Genomic DNA, 26,833 nt, shown 5'->3' with positions numbered 1-26,833 from the left:
AGATTTGTGAAACTGATTGAAAAAGAGTAAAGACCATACCGTTTCTTGATCGTTTTTTTCCTAGGAATTTATACTTTGAAGCGATCAAGATTCATTAATTGACCGTTCGACAGCCAGTCTAATTGGCTTTCAAAAATGCCCCAATGTTTTAATTGAAAAAGAAAAAGCATTTGACTTAGATGCAGATTAAGCAACTATTTTAGTTACAAGTTAAAACCTAACCAAACAAAGAATTACCGAGAACCATATGGTAAAATAGAAGACAACAAACATACAAATTCGTAAGCAATAATTTCCATAACAGCCATAAATAATCACAATACTAGAAACGTACTTATTAACCCTGTATCGCGACGATTGCCACGCACGACCGTGGTTCGTGCAAGAATCGCTCCACGATCCCGCCTGTATGATCCCTGCATACTAATAGATACAACTACCATATAAACATAAGGTGTATTACCCACTATTATGGGATGCGTGCGTGATACTTGTCGTGATGATCACATGCTTTGATGACTTGATCACGCATATTTCTTTTAAGTATGGGCTTGTTCGATCATTGTATGCTTTGGCATCTTGTTTCTTGGTGTCTAATTAAGTTTCTGATTCAATGTTATGACAGATTTTTTGTACATCCAGTCAAACTAGATATGTTATTAGATATTACAAAATATAGGTAAAACCCAGCCCAAAAAAATAACTTTTTGCTAAAATAAGATTCCGTCGTTACCAGAATGTTTCGGTCACATTTTCTCACGAGACGCGGTTAAAGCTTGTGAGCCTTTTTTTGCAAAAGCGACATAAATATAAGGCGAACAACGGTACAGCTTTGAATTCTTTTGGAGATCCTCCAAGCGCCTCATAATCTGTCCAAATTATGAATCACCATATTTAGATAAGTTGGCGCCTTCAGTTTATCTAAATTGGTATCCACATTGTGATAAATTACGACGTCTAGTTGAAATGTCTTTTTGAAGATTATACAAAGCTTTTGTAGTGTCATAAAAGAAGATTTGGTAGACTTTATTTTATTTTTATAAGGAGTCTAAGGTCGGCTGAGAAGAAGATTCGTGAGACGAACATTTATTGTGAGTTTAACTGCTAGGGTGCGGCAGATATTTTATAAAGACGACTGGATCAAAACTTTAACAGTGCTATCAAAGAAACATCATAAATAACTACTCACAAAGATACATTAAGCTAAATAATCGCTTATTGTTAAAAATGTTTGTAAATATTCCATCCGAATGCATCTCCATTCACCCGCAACGGACGGACAAAACGATCCTGGTTAACAGTTTAGTCGGATACATGAACAAGTCCGGGGCAACGACCGTACATTGCATGATTGGGGGTGCCTACAATTGGCCGGCGACGGGTTAAATTATGGCCACAGACGACGGATTCGTCACTGTTTCTAAGTATAGTGCGACCTTGTTTGGATTACCGTTAAATCGCCAATTACGTTTTATTTTTCTTGTTGTGTAATAAGTAATAACTATTCTTGAAAAGTAATTTGGTTCCTTCTGTGTGTAGATAGATAATAATAATATTTTTTGCTACAACAAAAAAGGTTACAGGTCAATTACATGGCGTCAGTTATGTAGTTGTGCTTATAATTATACCTTTGATGCTTGTTCAAGTTAGACCTTTAGACCCATCACCTTTAAGTTCAAGATTAATATTTTAATTCCATTAATGATCTTCATTTCCTTGTTATAACAAGGAAGATAGCTATAGCTATCTATGATCTGCAAATGGAAAAGAAGAAACCTGTACGCGTGACATGTCGTATCACTCTAATATTTGTTTAAAGTAAAATCATACTAAAATATTACAGAACAGTAACCATAAAGCCTTAACTATAACGCCCAAAGCCTAAACTAACCTAACATAACCTTAGCTAATAACAGAAAACTGGTGAGCTTCCACATTGAAGTTTTAAGAGCTACATAAATCGTTAAACCACTGAATACAGTTTAGCATAAAATTTTAGGCAAAGATATAAAAAATATACCTTTCTCGTAATATCGGTCGAGTGCTATATCCGCATAAATACAGAATTCCACTAATAGAAAGCTACAAATAGACACAAAGCAATAAGGACTAACACAGATGTCTATAATGTCAAGTTCAAGGTCACGACATTGAATCCGATCTCATGCATAATGGAGGCACAGCCTACACGACTGACATAATTGGTTCTCTTTATAAGATCGTGATCTGTACGAGATTTATGAAATAAGGAAACTTACATGTCAATAAACCGAGCAGCGTGGTGACGCTATTTTTTTCTTCAAAGACCTTAGTGAAGTCTCATCGATGCACTTCACTTTTTGCACTAGCTCTGTGAACAAAGGAAAGAGACGTGGTTACTTTTTAGGGTTAATTTCTATCAAGTTTTAACGTTACACTAGGATTTTCTCCCGTGTCGTGGGTGCGTTTACAAACATACAAGTTCACATACACATGACACCCAGACCCGAAACAACAGTTTGTGGATCACACAAAAAGTTGCTTCGTTCGGGAATCGAACCCGCTCCACGTTGTACGGCAGCCAGTTGCCCAGCGCACCGTGCAGTAAGTTCAATGTCTATATTACGTATGTACCAAAGAGTGATGGCAGATTCTGGATAGCATCCTTTCTCGTCACTTAAACAAATTAGAAACTTAACAAGCATTACCAATTTTTACAACAATACATACTTTGTTTATGCAACAAACTGACGAAAGGTGTTCCGGAATACAAATCAAATTTTTATATTTTATTCTTAAAAAAATATTATAATTCCATATTTCACACACACGTCCGTTCGCTAGCTATGAATTATCGCAACTGACAGAATCGAGCGGGCCCGCCGGCGGAGGTAGTTTGCGTTTTACCGTCATTCTTTTTTCGTATCCTTCCTATTATAATGAAGGATCTATTTCCACATCAGTTTAAAAAACAATTAAGTTATGGCCTATCAATAAAACTATGTATCCTATGTATTGGATGTTTCCTTCCCGAACCTCGAGGATAAGAGGTTTTAATAAGCAATTATCTAATTAAATAAACACTAAATTATTAGCATAATTTTGAATGTGCAATAAGACATGATTACTTCACTACGATCTAATATACATACACCAGCATATACTCCTTGCTTATGAAAAAGTAACTATTTACCGTCTACAAAGTGTAAAAACTACGAAACTCTGAGCGCAAAATTCCCATTTCTGGAAAGTTCCCAAGGTTAATTTCCACGTTTCTATTCAACAAAAAATAGACCTCAGATGCTTGAACATTGTGAACACGAACAAGGGTTCTTTTGTCTTTAGGGGGGGAATGAAAAACGGGGTGGAACATAATAATCCCAAAGTCCTAGTGGCCTACATAACTTTTGTACGGAGGATAAGCGAAGTCCCCAGGATTGTCTGTTTAAACTGGGTTTAAAATGCTGTTTCACGGTTAATATAATTTATACTCCTAATGAGTATTTTATTACAATTTATTAGTAGTAGGTATGTCCAATCGCAATTGTATTTATTCAGGTACATACTGAATAAGGCTAAATTAATTTTACCTGGTAACATAACTATATTTAGGACACACAGGATAAATTGGCAACATCTACGTGTGCTTATCCACATATCAGAAAGATGAGTAACTATTTGAATAAGAGGAGTTGATGTTTTTGGAAAATTAAGTAACTATTGGTGGTAAGAAAACGTAAGACAATGTTTACAAATAAATGAAATCCTTGAATGAGTTGCTTTGACAACAGTGACAACATATGTTTCATAACATATCGTATCACTAGTCCCATATATTTATAAACAGTGGATATATTATCAGGTATTATTAAAGCTTGCTCTGTTAGTCTGTTTGGGTGTTTTGTATTTAAATTATACCTCCTCCTGACGACAGATCGATCTGATATTTGGTACACACTCTTAGTCTTGATGACCATACAATATTACATTAACAACCTATTTTTTCACAACTGCCTCTATTATAGGTGGTTACTTGTTATACATGATATTTGATGTCCTTTCAACTTCTTTACTCTTATTTAACACAGACAAGTTTATCCTTCAACCAGTCCTTAAAACAATAGTTTTCGACGACTAAAACGACACTAGACAAATGGAGAGAGCCTATTAAGCATTTACTTAAGTAAATTAGGGCGCGCCCATTACACAGGGACAATTTAAAGCATTTAAGACAGTAATGATAGAGTGCTACGTTTCTGTAAGTAATATTTTAAGTAGGTAGTAATTAATACTGGGTAATAGTTAGTTCTGGGTTCCTACAATTTTATTGAATAGCGTTTTCAATGGATCTATTCATTCCTATATTCTTTTTACAAAACATAAATAGCTCTATATCTATATCTATGCTTTTGGTATTATCATCATTATCATCATCAGCTTGTTTCTCTCCATTGATAGGCATATGCTTCTCCAATAGTACGCCACTGAATTCAATATTCAGCTCTTCACATTCAGCAACTGCCAGCCGCTTTGCAGATACCATCACCCCATCTTATATTAATTTACCTACAACCAGTTTTATTTGTAAGAAAAAATTAAACTCCTCTTTTTGAGTTGAACAGATTTGACAAAGGCTTTTGTAACTACATGATCTTCAATTTTAATTTAAAGGGCAAGAAACAAGTTTCCATTCTTTACCCCTCGCTACAAACTGACAAGTCAAGCTGTAGACGCCATATTTGAACCACCTGCCTACTGCAGCTGCACACTTCAAACTTAAACTAATTCAAGCCAAGTGACCTTTATACTATCCACGATATATACATACGAAGTGGGTCTCACAGCTCATCCCGCAAACAGGGCAAATCTTGACAATAGCTGTCCTTGGCCAGCCCTCGTCTCAACACCCATTCATAACATACCTTAACAAACCTCCTCTAAAAAATCTACTTTACAACCAGACCCTTAAAGTCTAATTTGCAATAACGTCTTGTAGCGGTTACGCTGTTTTAGTAGGGATCAGGTGGGGTTTTTAATGATCAGGGGAAACGGAATAGGCTCATCGTTTGGAGAATTTCTCGCTCATGATAATATTATGTATGTAGGTACGTATATACCTACGCAGAGCTCGTTTGATAAATGGATAAGATGGGTAGCTAAATGTTTTAGTGAGTCAGGTATACCTTTAACATTTAGGGGTGGATTTACAGATGCTACATTTTCAAGGCTGAGATACTTTTAGGGCTCATGTAATAGGCTCAAGGGAGTAATGTAAGATGGAAAGTATCTTACGATAAACACGATTTGGAAAATGTGTAAATAAGAGAAGATATTATAGTTACTCAAGTCGGTAGCCTTGGATATTTTATTGTAACTCTCTCGATACTAACCAAATATGAAATCCATTAAGAATTTCGTATAGTAATAGTATCAACGTGTACTTCCAATAAAGATTTTATACAATAATAACTGGAACATTAGTAGTATTTATAAAGAACTTGAGAGATCAATAAAAATCGCAAATCCAAAAAATGGATAGAAATTAATAATTATTATAAAAGCAAATTACAAACAGGACAAAAATAACAAACAAAATAACAAGTTGAACATGTATTTTCATGTAGTCACATAAAACCCTGTTTGCTAGCAAATGGATAAGCTGCGTCGAGGCCAAGAGTCCACTAAGTCTGCGGCGACCGCAATCCTCTAAATTGTATTAGCGCAAGCGACCGTGCCGGTTGCTATGGCATTACTTGGGAACGGGTTTAGACAAGAAGTTGCGGGCGTATGTGAAACAATCGTGAGGGTATCGGTCAGGGTAAACGTTAAATGGTGCTGGTTCTGATATTCAATCATATCAAGATATCAAGCAGGCTGGGGAGAATTATGACACCGTTAATGAATATAGATAATAATGGTTACGAAAAAGGACCATAAACGTGCACTCCCCAAGTTTCAGCCTTCCCAATGTTTATTAGTTCGAACATTAATATTAGATTTAAGTATAGAGACTAATAAAATATAGTCTGACATTTAAATAACACGATTAGCTAAAAACTAAAGTTCCGTAACACCAAACTTTCCTTGAATCTCGTCAAGACCAGGAACGAGTAAAATTGAAGTTATCTTAAGCACGGGATTCTAGACTAAACCTTCCCAGATTACAGCGAAATTTATGTTACTACATTTACTTCGAGCGCCCTTAGCCCACAGAACTGGCTTGAACTCTCTCTATGTATAAATAAATTACGTTCCCACACCGCCTCGTCCATCAAGCCCTTTCAAATAAATTCCGAGTAAAGTGATAAAAAGTAAAATACAATGCCATGCTTAGATGCCATAAATTTTAATAAAGAATTCTCCACATAAAGACCACTTTTCCGCTTGTTAAATAATGGTGTCGTACCTAAATCAAAGCATGAATATGATAAATAGGGACTAACTGTTGCGATTGCGTGTCCCAAAGCGATCGATGGACAACTAGCTTTGCTGTACAACAATGCTAATGAGATAATTTATGAACCGATGGAAAAACCTGTTTTAGTCATCAAATAAATAAATACTGTTAAGGAAGAACCAGAAATTAAAATGATTAATTGGAAGAATAGATGACCAAATCGTGTTGAAAAACAAACAGTTTTATTGGCAACGTTGAGACTTCGCGACTTTGAATTTATTGTTTTAACAGCGATAACGATAAAGAAGATTTTCTTACGGGGGTAGCAAAAACTCACAAAGCGCCACCTGCCATTTTGTTTACTCTGCGCTGACACATCTAGTCACCTACACGCGCTGTTTGTGAACTCCACATCTGCCTCTTTTAGTTAACGGCAGCGATAGATGTTTCGTTTTCACACTAAACTTATATCTCCAATCGAATCATATTCTTACAGCCAACATTGACAAGATAACACATAATAGTAACTCTTCAGCATAGTATACAGTGACAATAAAAGACAACCACAGTCGTGCAAATGCTCCTAATATTCTTACCACGAGTGACAATTTGTCAGCTCAATTGGTATTTCAACAGAAATACTTCGGGTAACGACAATTTGCATAGAGAATCGTGGACAAGACTAGCTCAACGGATGACGATGTCGATCATCATCTTACAAGCATAGTTTAGCAAATTGAGTAATTGATCTGTCTGAAGCTATTGGACTGGAAAATAGGTTATTGCAATGTGAAATATGGAGACTATTCATGATGAGTCTCTTCAATTTCTTCTATATCTAAGAGTTGTTGCATAAATATTGTTGAACGGTTTTTTAAGCTGAAAAATAAACGTAGTAACTAAATTGACAATAACTACAATGTTATTTGCTTTAAATTTTAAAACAGATACTTTTTATTGCCAAATAAGGAAAACAATTAAAAATACTAAATTCTCTTAAAGGTAAGCGTTAATTAAACTATTGTTATTAATATTACATAACCAAGAAAACCTCACGAAAGACCTTCTATCAGAAATCCATTTTAGAATTCAATAATTGATACATTTCCATGTCAGTATACTTTCCAGGCCAAGGATAGAAAACCAAACAATTCTTTCACCGTAATATCACCTTCGATGTTAATTAAATTTATACCAAATACGGAAGCAGTAACAGTCAAAGTCAAATAACCTTGCGATATAACGGAGTTATTAGAGTTAGCAGTTACCTTTGATCACAGCGGGATGCTATTATCTGTTGACTATTGACCTTTAATTGGCAGTTTCAAGAGAAGATACTTTCATTCAAAGTAAATATCGACTTTATTTTAGCTTTGACATCCAATACGCGGTTTTAAATAAGAAGTGTTTTAAGGATTAACTAAAATGAGACAAAATAGAAATATATTTTTCTTATCTTTTGAAATTGACGCAATTTGTTCGATTATTTGAATAGAATTTGACTGTTCTATGATGTTTTAATTAAGGCGTTCCTCAAGGCACACTACTTGGGTCCTTATTGTTTAGCGTTAGAGTTTAATTTCAGTAAAGAAAGTGAGTTGTGAATAATCGAATAAACAAGTAAAGCAACATGCCTAATTAAAATAAACAGCTAGCTGATTGTACAATGTCGTGTTAGAGCGACAATTTCTAAAATTTTATTGAAAAAAATGTCGTATAAAACGCCATTAACTTTAAAGACCGCTATAAAATAAACACCGGTTTGATAACTAACTATGAACGTTCTAACAAATTTTAATTATGCTAATTACCTACGTATGGTGATGTTGACAGTTAATTCTTTAATGAGGCTCTGCTTATTAGAAAAATCGTAGTAACTAACTACGTGTATCTACCTAATTTAATAAATATTTTTTGACCATCAGAATACGATTTGCAAAGATAATCAAGGTATAAAGTAAATATGACAGAAAACTTCCACTAATTTACAAACCCTAATTTTCCAAAATCTATCATCAGTATATTAGGTAGTTTCTTCAGTCAAAAATAAATGTATTTCGACTTTTCAACTAACAATAAAGTATTCAAAAATTATCATAGAATTGATGATCTACTTAATTTCCGATTTTTGTTTGCCAGCTAGTAAGTCTGCTAGTTATTTGACGTAAAAATTCAGATTTTTACGATACCATAAAGCATTATTAAATACAAACTTCATAGAAAAAGTGAAACTGACGTTTAAAAAAATATTAACTTTGACTAGTAGGAAACTAGCCTATTAGGATGAACCATACTATTCGTCATTGATTGACAGACCTATGTAACGTCGATAATCTAGATCTAGATACACACAAACACTAAGTATCAGTTCAATTCAATACGCAATCTGCAAGGAGATCAATTGAATGGCGTATCTGTGAAACCTGCTATGGTAATACATAGTCCGTCCTTGTATCTACTGCATACATTCCAATTCGCAAAGTACCCTACTATTCCTATCGCATTGATATTCACGTGAAAAGGATCTAATATTTTACTTTCAAGATGTCTGTTCTGTACTAGCTACCTATCAAGTCTAAAGTTTGTTTGAACTCACTAATACATTGGAATTGCAAAACTTTTAAGTAGTTATGTACCTATTAAGCCAATTTTGTAAGACTATGTTGCTGAGTTTATTTATTTAATTGAATAGAACGAATTACAGTACTCAATACATTATAAAAAAAAAAAACTAAATAATAATCAGGTAATTTCATTGAGTAACCGTCTTTACTTAACCTAGACCTTAGCAATTGTTTTCAGAACAAAATCATTACTAAAGTATAGTTTAAGTAAACATTAAATGTCTCTGCGTACGGCAGTTAGTATCATTTTGACGGTAATTAACCCCTTAATGAAGTTAGTATGTGACAGTTTTCAATTTGCATATCAAATAGAGAATGTGTTGTGTAGGGCGATAAGTCTATGGTTCGTGACACCAGGATAGCAGATCGCTCAATTTTAATTAGATTTTCTATTGGCTTTCATCATCCATCCAAAACTTGCTACAGAGTTATTTCAATCATACCTAACTGTTTAAATCTTGACGATCAAACTTATATAATAAATCCGATAGTTTCTTAGATATTTCAAAGGGCTTAAAGGAACGCGATCAAACTTTTGGGGATAAAACAGATGTCAAAAGAGCCATAAAACGGTCTCCAAAAAAGGATTCTTTGAAATTACATTTGCCTTGAACTAACAAGAGGATATCGTACGCAAAAATATGTTAAAGGGACGGAATTAATATCGTATAAGACTATTGATCAGTCTTCGGGAAATTGGATTAGAAGCGAACCAAAGATGCCAGGGCAACCTTCATTATATGTAGAACGGATCAGTACATTTCCCTTTGAAAATAAATAAATATTCCGTTACGAGCTCATGAATAAAAATCTTTCAACAAAAATGTGTCGCGTCAACGCGTAAAAATGGTAACGAAGTAAACATGTTTTTTTTTTTTTATATTCCTGAAATCAAATTCTTTGTGATTTACGTCAAAAGCAATGAAAGGGAATGAATGTCTTGTTTTGTTTTCCTCTTGTGATGATTTTTTTGGCGTTACGAGTGTTCTTTGATGTAAATTTCATTTATTTTTTTGTTTACACTTTAACTACTGCTATCTTGAGAATTGAAAGCTGTTGGTTCATAGCTATAGCTCTCGCACAATTTGACTTTGACGGAGGTAACTATACAGGAAACAGTAAGGCTTTATTTAAAAGCAGTTTTATAGGGGTCAAAATCAGCCAATGACTTCTCCCGCCTTGGGCGAGACGAGAGAGAGTCAAGACATTTTATGACGAAAAACCACCCTATTCCTATTCCTGTTTTTCGGGCCAATAAACCCGCTAGGTAGTCCGCAGCTCCGGAAACATTTCTAAGCTTGTAAGTACTGTTAAAATAGTAAATAAACTAAATAACAAGTAACGCAGTTTGAGAAGAACTTGGCCAACCCTTTGTTTGATGTCCACAAACAGAATATTGCCACGTGACTTGGAATTCTAGGAAGTCAGAATTCCATAGCTATGGTCACGTCACGTAAGTCACCTGTATGAAACGGTCAATCAAGACCCTTATCGGTTTAAATTTTAAGCGTATTAAGTTTTAAACTTCTAATTATTAACTTTCCATGGTAAGCGGATATCTTAAGACTATCATATTAGATTACCCATAAGCTGAAAATTAGCTTACATTAAGCGTTTGTGTTTTCCTTAAGTACACATTTCCCATAGAGTACCTACCTATAAAGAAAGCATACAGGCCATTTTGATAGTGATGTTTCTGCCGATAGAAGTCATTCTTCAATTATGAATGAGTTGGCAGTAGGCTAAATTAGTCGCTATGGAGCAATTCTTTGGTACAAATTCTACAAAAATGCTTACGTCTCGAAACAAGCCTACAAAGTCCATTATTTGTATAAATACCTTTGAAGCGCATACCAACACGTTCAGATCTGTGTTCGAAAGATTTATTTGAAGTAAAACATAAAACATCCGACTTAGAGAACCAATATTTTCTTTGAACTTTCGAACAAGAGTCGAATGGCAGTTATTTGAGGAGTTCCATGGAGTAAAATGATATTGGCTGAAGTTCTATAAATATTTGAACATTTGTTTGTACATCCGTAAGCATAAATATTGAATTTAATTAATATTTAATATTAATGAGGTAACTTGAAGGACATTGAACTTCATTGGGATTTTCAAACCGTTCACTGTGTTGAAAAAAAAATAGACTTGTTCTGGCTACCAGTGTCAATACGAGATTTACGAGCAAAAAATATTTGGAGATTTACATAAAACATATTTGCTAACACTTTAAAGCAAATAGCCAAAAACAATTTATGTCCAGGAGTAGTTAAGAGAAGGTGTAGTAGGTTTCCCTTTCACAAGTGCTTTCTCCATTCAAATCGAAAAATGTACGCCCAAAAAGATAACTCAATTTACACTCATCTTATTCAATTTGCCATAGTAAATCTTTCCTGTACCAACGCAACAGTAACGGAAAGCGAAACGCAACTAAAATAACATGTTTCAAGACTCGAGACCATTAACATACCGTCGGCCCACGCATTCAGAGCCTACAACTCACCAAGCACACCATAATAATCTTTATTCCCAAAGCCATAAGCTTTAAAATTGGTTCGGATAATTTATGTGACCAGGTCCGCAATCGAAGCTTAAAACAGATGCCAATAACAGGTATGAATATAATCAATAAAGGAAGAAGTTTTACATTTTATTGATGTTTTGGTATTATTGAAGGCCTTGGCGATACAAACTATGGAAGAGGTAAACGACATTAAGAACTACGGTAAAAAAGAACTGTAAATAAATAAGATGACAAGCCGTTATGGGTGTAAAGTATTTCTTCCTGCTTCACGGTAAATGGCTATGAGACTCAAGCAAGCCGCGGTACCGAGGTAACTGCTGCAGAAATTGTGAATGCTGACTTGCATTTTTAGATTTAACTTAACGGAGGAGAAACCAGACTGTATGAAAGTATCTCTGGAGTAATTTAAACTGTATAATACTGGCAACAGTGTAGATGTCCAGTAATAACGGCCTTGCCATATGAATCACGGTAATTAGTTAACTAGTTATCTCAGATTTCATCATTACTACTTGTATACCGGCGAAGATCCGGATTCCAGATCAATTTGCGCATAGCATCATGGTTATTGGTTGCTTCTAATTATTGGAAGTGTACTTAACTATTACGGTTATTGTGTTAGACTTATAGGATAGATGCGACTAAGGTAGTTATCTTATAACTAAGGACAATTTTCATATAATAAAAACACCAACGTACGTTCCACAAGATGAATCTTTGGCCTTTGGGTGCTTTTCTACGAGAGCTGTGCTATGTAGCTACGAAGAAGCTAAGCTGTAAAACTATGTGACCGTTTCCACTGATACTAAGCTATGTCGCTGTTCGAGAAAGATGCGCAGCTTGAGTATGCGATGTATCGAGAGTAGGGAAGCCATCTATAACACGCATCTCTCTACATATAAAAACATAGCTTAGCTGAGTGGAAGCCAAACGCATGCACAGCAAAGTAGCATAGCACATCTTTGGTGGATAAGCATCCTTGAAACTGATAATGCTGAATTAAATAAAAAAATATATATAAACTCAACCGTTAAATTAACATTTGCAACACTTGTTCTGCATTTCTGCAGTGCAAGCATCAAAATGCGCATGCATTAATGCTCTGCTGTTTCGCAATCGTTTTTTCCAATTCAGCAATTAGCATTGTTCGCGATAACGTAACAGACAGGTAAGTAGGTTAGTGCATCGATAAATCTTTATCTACGCACTACTTCATTTATTTTTATATTACAATAGATAACGGTCATAGAATGGAATGAACATAGATATGCTACCAGTGTTTACATAGTCATATCAGCTGATTATAATATTACCGTTCCCTCCTGAACATAAACTGCGTAAAAATATTTAAAATACCTGTCATTCGCACAATGTTTGGGAAACAATAATTATTATTCATAGTTCTTTTACTAAAAGCGGATTGTAGACTGAAAATTGGCTTGTCCCAGTAACGAGAACAGAAATAAAGACGTAACAACTAACTTGTTTGAGATCTGCACACCTACAATTTTATAATACCGACACCAGACACGCGAGGAAGCAATAACCGCCTTACATAATAATAAAAGATAATAAAACATGAAGAATATAAAAAGTTCAAAAGAAAACTTTGCTTACATCGAGACCAAATTAAAATAAGTGGGCTTCCACCACAAATTGGGCTATTCCAATCTTGCCAACTTCACGCGTATAAACCAAGCGGCAGTGGTTTTGAATACCACCATAAAAATAATCATGGAAGTCTTATGGCTTGAGATCGTATACAAACTAATCTACTTAATTAAAACTTAAGTTCAAATCTATTACTATGTAAATCGTGGATTAAAGGGCACAGAGACCAAACCCAAAAGTTTTAATAGTTTCAATAGGACCAGTTTAGTTTCTATCCTGTTTGTATTTGAATTTATAATTGAAGGATAAGAAGCAATTACCAAAATCGGACAAATTGTTCTCGGACAGCTTAATTAATAGCGTTTTCCGAAACGAAATATTCGGAAAGGGAACGGTGTTTAATTAATCCAGGAAAGGAAACTGAACCAAGCGCTGAATATCGTAACACAAGGTCTGTTGCAGAAACCGGCGGACGGACGAGCAAACCGCACACGGTCCAATTTCTAAGCGCTTCCGGAAATAACCTGGGCGCCTGGTTGCAACACGGCGGGCAGTCGAGCGTGCTTCCACTATCATTAGTTATTCGACGGCCGGAGAATCACTGCAGTTTCGAAATTAAACAATTTCACCAAGGTCTGTGTGTTACATATGGGAACAGTAACCGATACAAGTGGAAGATGTCATTGTGTTTGCATGATGTTACCTAATACGGCGATGGCGTGCGCAGGTTTGACAGCCGCGCGATGATATGCACGATATAATAGATGAGCTGGCCTAGTTTGCAGAGTGTGGTTTTGATAATCATGAGAATGCACGCCTGCCAAACTGCTACTTATATGTATAGAGACCATAGAACGAACGATCGCTCAAAATTTCCGTCACAGACGAGTTACAAAAACCAGACTTAGTAACAACTTACAAAATACAATTTGCGCAAAAACGAAAATAATAATTCGAGTTTTTAATGTTCTGTTAAGTTGTAAGGACTGTAAAGGATTTCGTAACGATCCGAACATTACTGCTGTTATTTTTTTCCAAATTCGGTAAAAACCACAAGTAAAATAAAACGAGTATCTTATCAAAGGGAACTAATTGCTCATAATGGAATTTATTAAGCTTCTGGTATCCCCAGAAAGCAATCAACCTCTACCAGTTTTTAAATTAGCGATGCAAAATGACTCAGTGGCGAAATTTTTTATCACAACTTAACCGTCTGAGTGTGTAGCAGTTTAATTCGTATTTGAAACAGCTAAGTAATTAGGAAGTCTATTCTGAGTCCGCGCGAGTCATTGACACATGCCCCGGTTTATGATGAATGATTCTGATGAAGCTAACTACGATGCCTTGAGCTTGAACGTCCAGCTCGTATTAATAAACCAAAAAGATGATCTCAAGTTCCAAGGTGAATTCCAAAATACCCGGTAGATGTTTTGGTGAAATGCTTTTGGCACAGAATTTGCATTTTAAAAAGAGGTTGCTCTAAAAATATTGCATTGAAATTGGGTCACTCTTTTCGTTCGGATGACATTCTTTTGTCTTGCCAGAAAAGTTATTTGAGCAGCTATTTTCCAATTTAATTTATAGTGAGATTTAACTTTAATCAACAGAAACATCGCATGAAATTGTAGAATCCAACTTGCAGTCTTTGACTAGTTTAAATATTTTCACGTCTAAAGATTTTCTTTTAAAGTCTTCAAGTAGTTAATGTGTTTCCTTATAGTTACACATACCGTAGTTAATGTTTGCTATTAAAACCTATCCTTGAGCAGTGGTGCATGCAGCAGGCAATGCATGACTACAAAGCATTCTTCAAAATGTCACAATGGTAGGAAGTAAAGCGAGGTGGAATGAACTGGCAAACGTTTTTGGCGATCAATATTATTCACTTAGGAAGGTTCATCGTTCGTGAATCAAGGCCGTCACGCGTATCAAATGTAAGGACGTCCCCAGCTCTTTGGAGCACTGACCTCTAATAGCAGTCCCATAGGTGTGCCCAAGTGCCATTCCGACTAAAGCAGAATCCATTAGGTCACCCAAATTTTCCCTATGGGTTTATATTTAAGTACCCCATGAAAAATACCTGAACTTTTCAAGATGATTACGGATAACTATGGGAAATGCAAAGTAACAAAGTACAATATTAAAGATTGTGACAATTTTCTATATTTATTAGGTAGTTGCTGTCACTTACACACGTTTACAGTAAACGTGTCTGTTTCTCCGTTTCCTTCGATTAAAACGCTATAACTAGGTGTACAGAAATAATTGCATTTTAATACTAGAAGATAAGTGTAATACAGTAAAAACTATGTCAAATATGTCCCATTTGTCCTTGTGTGAGTCATTCACTAGATACTTAGCCGCAGTAAGTACCTAATAAAATCGCAATACAAGCAAAACTTGTCGTGCTTCTCTTGCTCAATATGCATTGAATACTTTGTAGTGTTAAGCAAAAAGTAATATTGTCATTTTACACCACGATTTTACGAGTTCAAGGAGGTTTTCGAAGCAATGTTACTTTACCTGGGTGACATACGCGTAGGTATGTTAGAGAACGCAATTATGTGTTGCCATTACAAATGCGGGCACGTCGAATCATTAAAAAAGTTACTATTATGAGTATGTAGGTGTATGGTTAAGTAGTTTTAAATTATAGCAGAGAATGTCTTAGTTTAAGATTGGATGTTAGTTTATTTCTATCATAGCTTTGAAGTGGTTCTTAACAATGTTTATAGTGTGTCAATAAGTAATAAACCGGTACAGGGTAGTTACATAATACAATTGCTGAGAGCTTTTAGCAGTAATGTGCAATCGAATAATAAACTAAACTATTATCAACAGCTCAACAGGTCTACATTCTATAAAGGGGTAAACCCCTTATGGATGGATTGAGGAAAATATCAGCTACATTCTAATCATCTGTGTCAGTATAACAAGGCAGACAGACACTCTCATTTATTTATTTCTTTTCGTAACACCCAGTTATATTTTCACCACATTTTATCAATAAGATAACCTTGTCAGCTGCTACAGTAAATTTTCTTTACAATCAGTTTCTTATTCACACCTCGGAACACAAAAAAAACTATTCATGTCCAACAAATAACCGTTAAAAGTTATCATTTTTCACGGTATTCTGTGATTGCGTATCATCGTATATTGTAAAACCGTAGACGATTGAACCAAAACACGTAACAATCGAAAACTTGTTTCTCCTCTACCTTAAAGCTTTTTATAACTTGTGAACCTAGCCAATTATAAACAGTATTACATTTTTGTTCACTCAGCAAGCTAAATCGGCTACGTAAACGTTGGTGAGTGCGAACCGGTCGGTGACAGGCACAACGACCTTGCCTTGCGTCCGTTCAGTCCGGCCGTTATCCCAATCCCGAATTCCATTGATGCCTTTAATCTGGGCCGAGTTAGATTACCAACTTAGATGATTCGCGATAGTTTGGTCGATATGAAGGTTTGCGTGAATTTGGGCGATGTGCGATGCGGTGTAAGTTGGTTATATCTTCATTATTGGTGGCTTGATTGTTTAATGTTGTTCTTGTTTTGTAAGCGTGGTTTCCAATAAGAATTTTGTGTCTCACAATCTAGAAAAAGTGTTATAAGTAGTTAGTTATTAGACATCTTTGATAAAGTCTTTGACTGCCAATAGAAAACTGTTGAGAGCAAATCCTCCGCTAACGTCGGTCACCGGTGACCACCACGACGTTCAATGTGTTAAGGAATTCACAGTCTTAGGTAAATACACTAGGTACTTAATGTTATTTCCACGTGAATAACTATTGTTCGACATAAATCCATAGTTGTTTTTACTTGATCGCCAATAGAAATACCATAGCCATTGGATTTAACTATTATCCAATATTTATTAGGCCGTGGTGGATGTAACGGCTGTATTTTTTGCTCGACGCAAGAACGAGGAGTTTTTGTGAGAAATTTCAGTTCAAATCTTTTTTGCGATTAAGTAAAAACGAGATTATGTTTTACTTAAAATTCAAATCTTTAATCTGTACAGACATTTATTTGTTTTTTCTAAGATTTGAGAGATAAGAATGGAAACATTGAACTTTGTAGCGTTAATCTATAGGCCTCTGAAGTGACGCAGAGGCTTTTGAAGGGATTTTACTGGGATTTTAAGAACTAAGCTTTTGTTACAACTGAGATTACTCGCTAATCTTGCTTCAGGAGCCTAGGTACTTGGTAGATTACGTGGATAGAGATGGTTAATTTATTACAGGCTACTCTAATCTTGAACTTAACTTTGTAGTGTGTGTGACACCTCGCCAGTCGTATAAAACACTTAATTAGAGGTAGTTAATCATAAGAATCAGGCGTCTCTCATATTAGTTCTCCGAAACCTCCGCATGGGAAAATTCATTTCTGTTGGGGTTTTTTCGCAAGTGTTACCTTTCTGTGGAAACCGGTACTGTACCGACAGTTTTTCCCCCTAAAAGAGAAATGACAATTACGTCAAAACCAGCCTTTAAATACGAAGTTTAATAGGATTTTACCATAGATCTCATTGCAAAGAAGTAAGAAACAAATTAGAATGTAGATATTAACATAGACAGGTGATTAGAAAAAACAAATGACGGGCAATTTCGTGTACCGTTATCAATGGTACGAGCCGAATGGTACGTATTTAATTACTATTTGATATAGCTTGTATGAAGAGCGATGTAACTAGGTAGGTATATTTACATACTCCCTACCTACTGGCTCTGTTTTTTGCTAACAAAAAAACGTGTTCGCGTAATAATCAGTGCAAACGAAATTAAAATTTTGGTCTGAAAATTATGATTTTAATTGGACAGATGTAGTTTTATTGTGGTTTGGTACACATTGTTGATGTCATGCAGTATAAGGTAGGTATTTGTTGGTCTACTGATAATTAAGTACCTAGTTACCTACGAGGTCTTGAGTAAAATTCTGCGTCAGGCATAAAGAATGAGCCTGCCGATCAGGAAATATGGAATGCAATAGCATTTTTGTGAATCATAAGATTTTTTTACGTCATGCCATAAAATAAATGAATCATAACTAAATAATTTTCGAAAATAACTGAAATACGTATTCATCGTCTCCTGCCTATGTATCTTTAAACAAAATTTTACGATAGTCGATCGTAAAAATAAATAATAAAAATCGTCCATTCTAGAGGATGCTGCGATGTTTTTTCTTTTTATTTTTACAATTTCCAAAGAGACCGTAAACTAATAAAGTCTACAGTCTTAAGTCTAAGTAGGTTTATGAAAAGAAGTACCTACGTAGAACATTATTTTCGTGATATGATGGTAAACATGGAGTGTTGCCAACTAGGTGACTGCTTGGTCGGTCTACTGATACGATCTGCTAAAATTAAACTAGTGTGTTAATGTCTTTAACAATCCATTCAGGAAATGAACTAAGTACCATGAAAACTGTAGTAGAAGTATTAGAACACGTAAATTGACTGCTCGTAATTTTTGTCTAGGTATAGTTCCCAAATTTTTTCATTACTGCTGCTGTAATGAAAGCTTCTACTTACTATAAGAACATTGCTTGCTTGAAATGTTATCAAATCTACAACTTGCAGAGTAAAAGCTAACACGTAGATATTACTGGATGTTTGATAAAGTTTGAAAAGGTCTTGCTCAGCAATCATATCAAATAAGGTAGTTACAGTTTATAGGGGAACCCGCTGTAAGGGACTGTATTTTATAAAGCGAATAGATTTACTATTGCCATTTAAGTAAAAGCAGCTAATTACAGTAAGTAAAGTAGTATCACAGTAACTACCAGTATAATGTAAATGAAAAGAGCAAGTAAAATGATAAGGATATATTTAGTTCTTGTTTACTACATTGTACATCATGTTACAATCATTGCAAATGTAGGCAGGATGGGTGGTAAATCCCCAGTGGTTTTGTGCTTATGGCTACAATATGTTTGACATTTTTATTTATTCAATATTAAAAACAGACAGATTTGAAAGTTTGCTTGAGAACTCTTTTGAAGTTTTTTTTAGATGTCTTTTAATGTGTACCAGATAAACTAGCAGTTTATCCAAAGGTTTTTATTTTTATGAGACGAGGAAACAACGGAGATTGGTTACTCAATCAGGTATGCTAAACAGTGACTTATAAACATAATACCTACTTGTTTAATAATTTGGTGAATGAGAAAATGCATTATACCAAGTTATTTCTTTCTGTTGTAAACTAAATCAATGGGAGTCATTAAGACCACATTCCCATAACCTCCAACAAAGCTAAAATATTCCAAGTTTATAAGTAAACACCTGGTCTAAACCATACCTAACTCAATTATATTCTGAGTTAAGTAAATACCCAGTTTAAATATAGCCATATACACATGTAATTATAGCCATACAACCCATAAAATAGACAACAGATACAGTATTGGCAATTATCCTGCAGTGGCCTTGTAATGACATGTTTATGTTATCTGTGATGTCACATGAAATATATACTCTAGCTTATGATAACTACTGATATTTTATTTAACTGTTTAGCGAGAAAAATGGCAAAAATATTATACTGCTTTTATTTATTTGAAGAGATATTTATACACAAGTTAAGATGTACAATGTAAGATAGAAGATTACCAGATTATTAATAGACCAAAATGGACTTTTTCTTCTTTGATTTATTACCTAAAGTAGGTACCTAATATCTACTAATACTACATAGTGCTACTAAGTAATTGTAGAACTACATGATAGATGAAAAATTATATTTATTGTTGCAAATAGGTAACAAGTTCCAATAACTAGATATGTTTAAATCAAAACTATATTGTAGCAGTAAAATATATCGTTTTCATAGAGAACACAAAATAAATAAGGACAGAAATTCAATAAATAGTCTATCTACAGTTAGTATTGATGTGTTTTCATTTATTTTTAACATTATCACATATTAATAGTGCAGTATACAATTTCTAATATGATATTGGTTTTCCTGTGATATATAATCTGATAAAACTAATTAGTTACCTTGATGGTAACAAAACTAAATATAAATTACAATAATAGCTACAATGCAAATACATATGAATTTATAAATTATTTTGATTTTTCTTAAGTTTTAATTGATTAACATATCGTAACATCACGCCTTTTATGCCCGAAGGGGTAGGCAGAGGTGCACATAACTGAATAATAAAATAAAAATACAAATCCAATTACTACAACTCAACATTTTTTTTATTGTGGGAAAATTCTTACTAAGGAAACATTACATTAGGTCAAGAACATTAAGAAAAGAATAGGTACCTATGTGACTGGCCATCAGATAGGAGTCAATGACAGTTAATAAAAATTGTTTACATTATATTTGAAAAAAAGTTATTCAAGATTTAAAACTTTCAGTTTTAAAATGGAGTTAACAAATATCTGAATTACTGTTACTGTTTAGGCTCTTTATAGCAAATAAAATAGACTTAATTAATGTTGAAAAGTTTGGTACAAATGCAATGAATAAAAATAGTTTCCTAACCTAAGATTTACAAAGAAAATAGTACTTTTTCGTCGAGTTTGTGGTGCGGAACTAAGTAGAATGTGTAACAAGAAATGTCTAATGGGTACGTAAATACCTCTCACTGCGATTTCTCAATTTATATCAAAGTTTTCAGAGGGAAATAGAGCATGAAGCATGTTCAATTCAGTGTTTGGTACATTCAAACTTGTTTTTACAGGTATTTGTCGCTTTAGGTGCGTAAGACTGGTTTTATGGTGTATGCTCAGGGCTTCGTCTTAATGTAAGGAAAGGAATCTTATCAGAATCTTTGCAATCTCTAGTATAATCTTCCGTTATCTTGCCCGGGCGCTCGGCTGTCGCATATCACGCGTTCAGCTTTCGTGGCATAAAAAAACCGACACATAAGATTTTGACAAAACAGGTAATACAACCATGAAGGACAGTAACTTACCTCTTGTCCAGAACAATTAAATAAACAGCAAAACGTAATCCAATATTTTATTATCCAGTGATCCTGTTAGAGCGAGGGCACAACAAACATTCTTTACCGAACAACACTTGAAATTTAGTCACTAATAAACACACAATATCACACTAAATGTTAATAGAAATTATAATATTCACATAAAAACACCGAATTATGAGAAACTTGATTTATTTCAACACTAAAATTCGGCAACGGTCGTTAGCATCCCGTTCAAGTTGAAACATCGGCCATCACTAAAAATGTTGCCACTGTTTGAAAGTCACGTTATTCCCACTTCTTGACTCACGTGTGCTTGTGTAACCATTATAAAATATTATAATACCCCATTAGTATTTTTGACGCGTTTTGTTTATTTAAAATTATTGAAGATAACAATGAAATAAGTTATGAATCTTATTGATTCTCCATTATTTATCTATTCCACCTTGGACAAATCGATTGTTCTCCATTAACTTAACATTTTTGTAATAAAATATCGGGTTTTATTATGGCACATATGTATTCTAATGATTTCATATTGTTCTGTATTCGCTATTATTGTATCTACACATGACGCAAGCTGTATTTTTCCACAATGAGGGTAAATTTTTATAGATGGTAACTTTGTAGTTTACTAATCAAATTTTACGTTTGGTTACTGCTTATGAACAAAATTAAGATAGAAATGTCTATTTAATTATAACTATCGAAGGAAATTAGGAATTCGCTGTTTGTAATTTTGAACGAATTCATAACTTATTTATTCCACATGAGATAACTTCAGCTTAAATGTTTTCTTTATTACAATAACAAAAACAAAATATTTGCTAACTCGTTACCTTTTTTCAAATACAGGGACGTATTTAGACAGATGATATTATATGAAAGTCTAGTAAGGACTACGTTTTTATTTTTTTTTTAATCTAGATTTTCCTCTTCACAGGATTTTCTCATTATGTGTGCATCCGTAATAGAAATAATATAGCCATCGAAGTCTTACTCTCTAGCGTTGATGAATATAGCATATACAAATTGTTCAGATTTGGAACAACAATAACAAAAAGATTTATTCCATGAGGCAATCGAACCCATGACTTAGTTATGTAGCTACTAAGTTACCCGAGTTAATCTTCGTGTAAGTTATTGGTTAATCTCTTATGTGTATTTTAAGTTTCCTGTAATTAAAAACAGAGGAAGTAAATAAAGTAACACTTATTATAGAATATTGAATTTAATTTTAACAATTCCTTCGTAACTAAATAAATCGCAACAACTTTATGGTACATGTTTTAAAAGTCAGATTGCTTCACAGCTTCACACATCATCTCATTGAAGGGACAGCATACCTTGGACAGAGTACCTTCTATCAACATTATACAGAAAAAAAGTATTTAAAAAAAACAACGATTCAAAATGACATTTAGTGACTTCAAACCACGAATAAAAAAAGATGGCGGTTCCCGCCTTTTACTTTAAGTTTTAATACTATTTTATCAGCGACTAAATGTCACTTTATCGTATACAAGACAGACAAACAAAGGACAAGTTTCTTATTAGTTACATCGATTAAATAGATGAGAGTATAAAAAGGCAGCAACGACCATAAAGCGGATATATTAATATGTACCTAATTATTACAGGCACAAGTTCTTTTTATCCTAACACATAGTAAAAGAGTTAAGTATATGATATAGAGCTACACCAAATGTTAATACATTGCTTTTTAACAAGTGATATAAAACCTGGTAATTGGTGGTAATATTTTAGTATTACATTAAAAACGAACGAAAGAGATTAATAACAGATGTAGTTTATCTATAAAACGTTAGGCCAAGCCTTAATAACAAATACAAATCAGTATACGCAAGTATCTCTATTAAAAACATTGGTTAACTTGACTAAGAGTCTTCTGACTGATGATGATGACAAATTATTATCACTATAAAAATACTAAATATTATTATTACCACCATTTAACAGCAAGTAGCATACAAGACACAAACGCAATATGATTGTATTAGACATTGCACAGCAACAGATGTTAACTCGACTAAATATATAGAGATGTAAATACCTATGTACTATCAAAAGTTAACTTCTAAAAATTCTCACTGAACTCTTCAAAGATTTATACATAATATATTGATACATTTTTTTTATTACATACCATAGAATTTTAAGACGTTTCTAGCTGTATTGGATACAAGAACATTGAGACAAGTATTTCACGATACTTTAGAGAATTAATAAGCATAGAATTTCTGAAGGACTTGTGTTGAAATTGATCCCTTTCAAGTTTGTATCAAAAATACCACTAAACACGTCTTAATTTTACAAAACTTATACAAATGGAATTTTTCATAATGAAATATTTTTATTAATAAACAGTAAAAAGATCCGAAAAAATAGCTACATCACGTCACCTGATAAAATTATGTACAATACATTAAAATTACACGAACAAAAAGCATCACTTCATTTAAAAAAAATATAAAAACTTTTATTTACAACCTCTTTAAAATCAAAGTATAAAACTATGATTTTTACTCTTTGGACTTTAGATAGAAGGATATGTAAGTATTTGAATTTGGAACGTCTTTTTGTACATCGATCGATAGAAAAGAAACATGGAAGACGTAACGGTTTTTTTTGCGTTCAAAGAATAAATATCATATTTCATACATTTAAAATACAGTCTGCGCTTTTGGCACCAAAATAATATTGAATAATTACATTATAAATAGTTTACGATACGATAATGTACACCAAAAGCCTCTTAGTGCTTGTTAAGTAGTTTATTTTTAAATATCTTTACAACAGCAGCCGACCAATTCAATATACTTTATCTACTCTCTCATAACCATATTTATTTTTAATATATTACTATCTAAGAGTCACAAATGAAATTATCAAGTTTAATTTTTAAATAAAACTGTTTTGTATGACAGGAAAGTAACTATTGGGTATCTGACAGGATGGAATTGGGAAATATTAGTTTCTTTCTATGTATTGAGAAATATTTCAATAGTAGCTATCTATTATTTACTATACAATAGTTTTATTAGGATCTCAGTACCCTTAGTACGAGTTTGTTTTACGTTGAACGAAAACAAAACGAAACCGCGCTCGGTGATCTGATTGGCCGGCGCGAATGAACCAACCAATCAGGGCGCTGAACGCGCTCTCGTTAAACGTAATACAAACTCATACTAAGCCCTATGATGTAATAGAATAGATCTTTAATTTAACTATTGGTATTTCTATTGAGAAATTACAAATACGATTCTCCTATTAGTTTTCACATTGAGGTAATATTCAGACGTCTATTATAATAGTAATAAATATATTATAAAGATTCAACATTTTCAACATCTTTAATTATTGAAAAGGGAGATTTCAGGGGCTGTTTAGGAAGTTTCTATAAACATATTGTTTTTTAACACCAAACTACAATTATACATAATATTAATATGGCCAATTTATTTATGATTTATAACATTGTTATACATTTCTTTATTATAATATATAACATGATTTTGGGTATCACACGTTTGGTTATATACAGTAAGGTTGCTAATTTAATATTAGTTTTCCAAAATACAACAGTTAGTTTGCTAACATTTTTATAAAGACAGAGATTCTTTAGCTATTAGTATAGTTGTTTTTACAAGTAAAGTAAATAGCAGCCAATAAATTTTGTTCACGTTTAAGTCTGATTGCCAATAGAAAACTGTTGAAGGCAAATCCTCCGCTAACGTCGGTGACCGGTGACCACCACGGCGTTCGATGTGTTATTTTTTTATGTTGTAATTTTAGACAACGCTATCTGACTATGAAAAATAAGATTCCTGTTAGTATTGCTAGCTAGACTGGTACAGCTTTTCTCCATTAATTTACGTGAGTAAACCGTGATTATTAGTTAAGATTCCTGTTACTCTGGTTGACAATAACTGTAAACAAAAATATAATTAAATAACTTGTATTTACGAAACATTTTTAAAAACATTTGCTGTTTGGAATATAGGTGTGTTATATTGTTAATTTTGTTGCATAATAATTATTACATCTTTTACTTTTATAGAATAATGACACAATATGATACATATATGAAATAATAGCAAAATAGCTATTGCTAACAACTGAATCGGATGCGCGACGTCGCCATGCCGCGTGTCGCGCACACTCCTCATGATTATGAGTCCCGATGTGACTTGAAACCAGTAGAGCTTTTCTCAAACAGTTCACGTGACTAAGCCGTTACTTTCAATTAGTTATTCCTAACAAAAATATCACTATAAATGCTGATGTAAGTACTTCAACCATATTTTGGAGCTAAATCGAGATCAGACAATATCAAATAATTTAAACAAAATGTTTTAAAAAAATCTGCAATTTGATCTCTTTAACAAACAAGATATTGTTTTATATATTTATGTATTTATTTGAAGGAATCTTTCCTTTGCGTACCATTATGCTGCTCACAATACCATAAGCGTACATTTTCCATCTGCTCTTTTGATACCAAAACCAATCTCATTAAAATCTGTCCAGCTAGTTCTTGAATTACTATGTAACGACTTTGTTTTATCTTTATATATCTTTGCTCAAATGCTGTGTAAAATACAATAAGCGTACATTTTCCATATGTTACTTTGAAATCAAATGTTATTAAAATCAGTACAGCCGTTCTTGAGTTATAAACATGACAAATCGTTTGCTCATATCAATATGCTGCTTACAATACATTAAGCGTACATTTTCCGTCCGTTATCCTATACAAAGTACTAATGTACCGTTTGGCGTGGTACCAGGGTTGGTACGTACACAGTCTACGTCTGCTGGTCGCCGCAGCACGCTGTACAGTCGAGGCAGCCCTGCGGGGGACCGCCTCGCGACCGCTATCTTTTGCCGCGACATCCTCCCGATATCTGCTCCTGGAAATTTTAGAGATATTTTATGTAGCCTCATTTAATTTATCCTGTACCCGACCAGGTGGTTTTTGATGCATTTTTTGCAATTGTGCATTCAGCTTAGTACGAATTTATTTTACGTTTAACGAGATTGAAACGAGAGCACTTTCGACGTTGTGATTGATTGGTTCATTCGAGACGGCCAATCAGAGCGCCGAACACACTCTCGTTTCGTTTTTGTTCAACGTAAAGCAAACTACTACTACTAAGGGCACTAAAACTAATCGAATGCCATCGCCAAATAATTAAATAAGTAATCCATTAAACATAGAATTTTGTGATTTGCCTAAAACATATTTAAACTTTTTGCCTAGTTCAATAACCAAATAACTCCCATAAAGGATTAGCACACTAATCTCTTTTAATTTATTAAATTGCATTTAACTACAAAGTAAATACTTCGTATTATATTTGAATTGTAATTAAGTTACCTGTAAAATACGCATGGCTTCCAAAAGCTCCTGTTTGTCTGCCAATAGACTGGCCGCCTCCTGCTGGGCTGCGTGCACGCACTGCCGTAACACTGACGCTTCTTCTACTTTCCTGTAATACATATTACCCAAACATTTATTTTTTAATTACACAAAATATAAAGAAAGTACCAAATACCATTATGAGGTTTGTAATTTGTTAAGTCTACACTATTACAATAAAGTTTATAACCTGTTTCAAGAATAGGGTAGATGACTAATTTTCATTTTAAAGTCCGCCTGGTAGATTTTTTTAAAATACCTATTAGTCACGAATATTAAATTTTCTAAGATAT

At 33.7% G+C, this 26,833-nt stretch overlaps 2 protein-coding genes across 5 annotated transcripts in view; both read right to left on the bottom strand.

Annotated features, from left to right (window-relative positions):
* Nucleotides 1-21,365, bottom strand: part of LOC118270919 (protein kinase C and casein kinase substrate in neurons protein 1) — a 134,534-nt gene extending 113,169 nt beyond the window's left edge. The window contains exons 1-2 of the mRNA XM_050696061.1: nt 21,083-21,365; nt 2,259-2,350 (exon numbers count right to left, since the gene is read on the bottom strand). The gene's annotated coding sequence lies outside the window, so the exon portion shown is untranslated. The remainder of the gene's footprint in view (nt 1-2,258; nt 2,351-21,082) is intronic.
* A 944-nt stretch (nt 21,366-22,309) lies between these two features.
* LOC118271114 (UHRF1-binding protein 1-like) overlaps nt 22,310-26,833 on the bottom strand; it is a 46,890-nt gene continuing 42,366 nt past the window's right edge. For all 4 annotated transcript variants that reach the window (XM_050695724.1, XM_050695726.1, XM_050695727.1 and 1 more), the window contains 2 exons: nt 26,499-26,610; nt 22,310-26,031 (listed from right to left, as the gene is read on the bottom strand). In XM_050695724.1, the coding sequence (XP_050551681.1) occupies nt 25,996-26,031; nt 26,499-26,610 (148 nt within the window). In that variant the 3' untranslated portion in view covers nt 22,310-25,995. The remainder of the gene's footprint in view (nt 26,032-26,498; nt 26,611-26,833) is intronic.

This window comes from Spodoptera frugiperda, chromosome 9, assembly GCF_023101765.2.
Source record: "Spodoptera frugiperda isolate SF20-4 chromosome 9, AGI-APGP_CSIRO_Sfru_2.0, whole genome shotgun sequence".
Lineage (NCBI taxonomy): Eukaryota > Metazoa > Arthropoda > Insecta > Lepidoptera > Noctuidae > Spodoptera > Spodoptera frugiperda.
Note: the sequence above shows the minus strand (reverse complement) of the source record. Positions and strands in the feature narration are given on the sequence as shown.